The sequence below is a fragment of the Frankliniella occidentalis genome, unplaced genomic scaffold, assembly GCF_000697945.3.
Source record: "Frankliniella occidentalis isolate FOCC.00 unplaced genomic scaffold, Focc_3.1 Scaffold116, whole genome shotgun sequence".
NCBI classification, from domain to species: Eukaryota; Metazoa; Arthropoda; class Insecta; order Thysanoptera; family Thripidae; genus Frankliniella; species Frankliniella occidentalis.
Window position 1 is genome coordinate 187257 of NW_026267244.1, and position 5967 is coordinate 193223.

Below are 5967 nucleotides of genomic sequence, written 5' to 3' on the forward strand. Positions count from 1 at the left end.
CCCCGCCACCTTCCCCTCTGAGGTCCTTCATAGTCTCTCCCGTCCGCCGCTATACAGTGTGCTGTGCTGTACTGCAGTGCTGCCCGCAGTGCCGGGGGCGGCTGAGGGGCGGCTCGGGGGCGGCTCGAAGCGCTATTGGCTCTTGTGTTTGCGGCGTGCAGCGCGGCGTATGTAGTACAGAGCACGCTCTCGTACTCGTACATATGCCAGGTGGATTACTCACGACGCGCAGTTTCGTAGTTGTACTGACTGTAGTACCGCATGCACGAGTGCGAGTGGGTTTGCCTATCCTTGCTGCCCAAGGCTCCCTATGGACCGGTAGCTCTAGTTCTGTGTTCTGTGTGCATTGTGCATATTATGCGATGCTCGTCATTCGATCGGAACAACCTTCCTCTTGCAAACGCCGCAATTGTCCACCACATAATGGGAAACATCGGGGGGAGGAGAAGCCAATTGGCTCAAACCCTTGCGGCGACACCACCATATGAGGACGCGACGATGCGTTTGTCTGTGTTGCATCTTTCCTTTCTTCTCTCGTTCCCATTTCTCGCTCATTTTTCATCTCTTGAACCGGAGTCGAAAGCTGCTGGTCCAGCGCATGGCAGGACGGAGAGGGGTGGGGGAGTGGAAGTCCTCTCCAGACGAGCCAGCGGCAGTGACTCGAGTCGTCGAGTCGTTGTCGGGGCGCTCAAATTACTTGGAAACACTCCACTTCACTGGCAGCAGCAGCGCGTCCTTTAATTTTCACGTTGTTATCGGCTGAGTGAGTTCGAGAGAGCCGTTCATAAATTAAACAGGCCCTGTTGACCCCCCACCCGCCCCCCTCACTGCCGGAGCCATTTTCGCCTTGCTCTTCCTCCACCCGCTAGAACTCGTTGTCCCCGTTTGTTGGCTCGACTGGGGTTGACAGGGGGCTCCAGTTTTGCGTCTGGCCGCGTAAGTGCGGGCTTGAGGGGGGGGGGGTGAAGGCTCGCGGGGTGAGCCGGTAGACGAGGTAGAAAAGTGCCTGCCCGCGCCGCACAGCCAGCCCTCACGTCAGCTCTCTCACCCCCGTGTCTGCTGCCGCCCCCATCTCTCTCGCACTCGCGTCATGGAGCCCGCCAGTCCGCCGCCGCCGCCGTGCAGCCGAGAGGGTTTCACCAAATAAAAGTTCGGACGTCGGCGACACAGCGATTTAGCTCCGCGTCTTGTCTCCTTTTCATTTCGTTTTTTCAGCCGCTCCCAGCCTCCCTCCTGCCGCTCCCCCCTCAAGCATCAGCAGCAGCTTCGGCGGCAGCAGGGTGAGGGTCCGGAGGGGGGAGCCCGGCGAGCAGGTCCGTGCATGCTGGTGCAGGCCGTGCAGCCCGGCCCGGAGGTCGACGGCCGCGAGCTGGGCCTCGCCAGGCTCGGGCTCCGCCTCATGAGGCAGGCCGGGCGGCACAGATTTGGTCGCGGTGCCCTGGCCTGGCAGCCCTGGCGGCACCGGCCGGCGGTATGGATTCTAGAGCACCTCATTGTTTCTGCTGACTGCAAGCGCACACAGACCGACCTAGATCGGTTGGTGGGCGCGCCGCTGCCGCGCAGTGCAGTGCTGTGTTGCTCGCTCCAGGCTCATTGAGGCCTGTTCTCTTTTCCGTTCTTTTTCACTGCTCATGGAAGGCCCCCCCCTCCTTCTCTCTCTCTCTCTCTAAACCCAGCCAACAACTGCCTGCTCACGCACTCGATTTTTATGACTGACGTTTTCTCGACACGGGGCTCGGGTTGCTTGGCTGCTTTCGGACGGCCCCCGCTCGCCCCGCACACACGTGGATCCCCCTTCCGGTGCAGCAGGCCGGAGACTCGCCCTGCTGGGGCTTCACCCGGGACCGGGGGTGCACGCCAGAGGCACATCCACCGCAGCGTACTCGGAGGAGCAGCCCTCGTCCCCGGGGAGTTTCTGCCAACTGCCCCTTTTTGCCATTTGGGCTTGCTTGTTGGGCTGGGCTGCGGGCATCGGGCCGGATGGGCCGCCCCAAAGTGCCCCGTGCGGAACCGCCCAACCGGTCGGATGATGATTCGTCACCCGGCTTGCGTCTATTTCTGGCCGCTGATTGCCCGAGGGCTCCGAAGACGTGGGGTAGCGGAAGCAGCCTGCAGCCCGGTCAGCCTGCACACCGCGTGCACGCGTGCGGGCGGGTTGCCTACTCGCCCGGGCCCTACGGCGCCCTGGTCACAGACATGCACCCGTGCGTGCGGCACTGGACCAGGTGCAACTGCGTATGCGTACAAGGCAAGACGGCCACCTAGTAATCAATATTTCTTGAGGAAGCTCAAACAGTAACCAAAAAATTCTTGACAAAATACACAACAATCATTCAATTAAAAATGCAAAATTAAAAAAAAATTGTTTTAAACTGGACTAACTTCTCTTGGAAAATGTTCAGTTTTTCATCTGTTGTACTGTCTTCCGCCGCCGTGCCCGCCCGCCCGCCCGCCTCCCCGGTTTGGTTCCGGAAGTGATTCATGCGTCGGTGGAGGGGGGCGTGGAGGAATCAGTGGCGTTGCGCCGAGAGAGTGTGGCGAGAGAGAGAGAGACGGGTCTCTCGCTCCCTCTCGCTAGAGCCCCTGGCTGCGCGGAGGCGTCTCGTGTCGCCCAACATGGCCGCACGCAGCGTGTTTTATGCATTTGTTGCATGCAGATGCCTCGCAGTTTATCCTTCGCCTGGCGTACGTGCCAAAGGATCGAGGACGGCGCGGCGCGCTCGCCTCGCTCTGTCCGGTCGATTTCGAGAGTACAGTATCGAGCCAAGCTTTGGAGGACCGTACATATACTGCATCGACTTTTATTATTTGCCGTGGGTTTCTCCTTGTCTGACGGTCCCGTAGTGCAACTCTCAGTCCAAAAAGCAAAAAGTCCAAACAAGGTGCTGCCCTCCTCTCTCCCTCAAAAGTAAAAGTGACGTCATTTGTGCACGACCCCCAAGCACCGAAGCCAAGTTTAGGCGCTACAGCTTTGAAGAGCGGAAATTCTTCGACTGCGTCTTATCGCAATTGCGTGATTGTGGTTGTCTTTGTCATTGGCAGAGTGTAGCATGGACGTGTTTGGTGGTGTTGCCGCTGATGATGACTCTTGCTCTTGTTCTGTGTTGCAGGAGAAGAACTCGTTCCAGAATTACAACGTGTCTTGCATCCTGACGCTGCCGCCGTACCAGCGCCAAGGCTTCGGCCGCCTCCTCATCGACTTCAGTAAGTTTTCAAGGGGCTAAGGTTGGATATTGGAAGTGGGAGTAGTAATCAGATCATGGACGTAACTTGTACTTCGGGACGAAAGCCAGGGAGGCAGGGAGGCGCTGCCGCGGTATGGTGGTCTTGCTGCCTTTAGAAGGTAATTTGTTGACCGGCCCCGCCCGGCCAGTGCGCGGCCTCCGCGCTTCGGGTCGGTCGTCCATCTATGGGTGACCACTGTTATAAGGAGGACTGTCGAGGCAGTCCGGTTCAAGTCGCTCGCGATGACGTCATCCAGGGACGACCCCCACACACCGCGCCATTGGCGGCGGCGGTGCTGCCCTGCGGCAGGGCGCGGCTGGGGCTGGGCCGGGGCTGGGCCGGGGCTGGGCCGGGGCGCTGTGCTCCAGAGGTCGATGACCCGCAGCTGAGCATCGAACGCGCCACCCCGCCCTCCCCGTGCCACCCCCGCCACCCCGCGCCCCCGCGGCCAACCCCTGCCCCCGGCTTTCCCCCCTTTCGCTGCTGACTCGCGGCGGCGTGGCGCGCTGCTCCCTTATACGGGGCGGGCACCCTGTCCTTATTGTGTGTGAGAGTGAGAGAACGAGAGAGAAAGACAGAGAGAGGGGAAGAGAGAGAGAGAGAGACAGAGAGAGGGGAGCGGCGGGGAGCTACAGAGAAGAGAGGGGGATAGAGAGGGGGAGTGGACGTCGCGCCACCGGCCGACACCGACCTACCCCAACACGGCAGCCCGCCCCTCCGGACGCAGAGGGGTGAGGGGTGAGGGGGGGGGTGAGCGGGGCTGAGGCCCTTAGCGTGGGTACGGCGAAGGGCCGAGCCAGGCAGATAGACAGGTCACTGCAGTGGGGATGGGCCACATAGTGCTCTTGTTGGTGTGTTAGCTCGCAAACGACCGTTTTATCGGTTTCATCTGTCAAACCGGAGGGTTTGAATGGGATTTGCAGTTTGGCGGCCGGGGAGCGCCTCGCCGTCCACCCCGCAGCAGCAGCACAACATGCATGTGGCACTACGGCATGTGGCCGTCTGCGCGAGGGGAGGCGGGGTGCTCGGGTCGGGGTTGGGGAGAGAGATACAGGGTGATTATCGAACCCCCGCAGTGCCGGTGCCAGTGCCGGCTCGTTGCAGGCCCCGCCGCGCCCTCGCCCGCCTCGCCCGCGCCGCCGCGCCGCTCTCCCCCTGGCGACGTGCCCGTCCCACCCTGGGTCCCGCCCCCATGGCAACCCTCCTACGGCCAGGGCGACGCGAGGGGCGGGCGACGGACTCGCCGTTCCGTTACATACCTCGCGACTTTGTGCCATTTGTTTCCGCTTCCGGGGTAAACTTTGTCTAGGAAATGGTGTGGCGATAACCCGCATGTACTGCTGCCGCAGTGTGCTGTTCTCGGCGCTGCACTGTATTTCACGTGCACTGCGCAGCGACACACGGCACGGCCGCAGTCTCGTTATTATTTCCAGGCGAGTGAGTTCGGTGGTGGTGGTCGCCGGCTGGGTTGGCTGGTTTGTCTTGCCGTTTGCAGCGTTATTTGCACGGCGGGATGCAGTGCGCTGGCGAATGTGTGGCCAGGAGGAAGGGGGAAGGGGGTTACGCCGCACTGCGCAAGGCGGGGGGTTTTGGCCTAGGTCGGGTCTGCCGTGGAAGGGGGCACGGGCGGGTAGCGGTAGCACGGCGTTAGGGCCCCCCGAGATGCTACCGCACTACGTACAAACACGACGTGCTCCTTGGAGTGCGGGAGGAGACCGTGTCTGCTGCAGACTGCCCCCTCTCTGTCTCCCTCCTGCTCTTCCTTCATCCTCTCACCCTCCTCGTCCTATTTCGGAGGGGGTCGACTTGAAGAATAAAACAAAAATAGATTTCTTCTCCCCTCTCGCCGCCGCCCCCCGCGCGCCTCCTAGTGACAGGCTGACGTCACCGCCAGACGCGCGCCTCTGATTGGCCGGGAGGCGATCCACTTGGACACGATAGGGGCGCGCGGACCGCAAGCAGGGCCGGGCCGGGGTGACAATTAATGGAAATGGCCGCCGTGGTCCTGGCCACGCTGGGGGTCGGCCTGGCGGCCTGGAGACTCCATCTCGCTCCCTCTCTCCCTCTCTCTCTTGCTCCCTGGGCGGTGAGCGCGGAGGGGCTGCTGACCCCGGCCGTTCCTCCTCGCGCCGCGGTGCCGCCCGCGCCCCCCAACCCTTCCCTACGTATGCGATATGAGAGTGTGGCGGACCCTGGCGGCGCCGCCGTGGTCCTCCTCGGGTCCTCCTTGCCCCCGGGGGTGCGCGGGGCAAGGCCGCGGCGGCGGCGATGAGGTACGGGAGGCCGCCGGCCGGGCGGGCGGGTGTCAGCGAGGTGGCGCCGCCTCCGCCATATGCCTCCGCGCTCTAAATAGATCGCGCTCGACGGCGGCATTGTGCACGCGGCGCGCCGCGGACCCAACTTAGATCCCGTGCGGGATCTCATTGGGGTTGGGGGCCTCTGTCGCGGGCCGGGCCGGGCCGGGCCGGGCGGGCCGGTGAGGTGCGCTGCGCCCCAACGAGCAACCCCATGCCTTCTCGCCGCCGGCGCCCTCAGCAGGGCTGAGCAGGGCTGAGCAGCTGGGCCGCGCGGGGCCGGGCCGCGACGCGCCGTCCTCGGCCCTACTGCTGCTGCTGCTCCCCCTCGCCGTCTAGCCAAATCGATCGGCCGACGCCTGGGCCGGGCGCCCGGCCCGCGGCTGCTGGGACTGATTCAGCCAGCCAACCCCTCGGGCCGTCGCCCCGCCCCGCCCCGCCCCGCCCC

At 63.3% G+C, this 5967-nt stretch overlaps 1 protein-coding gene across 2 annotated transcripts in view; it reads left to right on the forward strand.

The window, feature by feature from the left end:
- Positions 1–5967, forward strand: part of LOC113207969 (histone acetyltransferase KAT7) — a 27021-nt gene that overhangs the window by 15424 nt on the left and 5630 nt on the right. For both annotated transcript variants that reach the window (XM_026424762.2, XM_026424761.2), the window contains exon 8: positions 3111–3204. In XM_026424762.2, coding sequence (XP_026280547.1) covers positions 3111–3204 — 94 coding nt within the window. The remainder of the gene's footprint in view (positions 1–3110; positions 3205–5967) is intronic.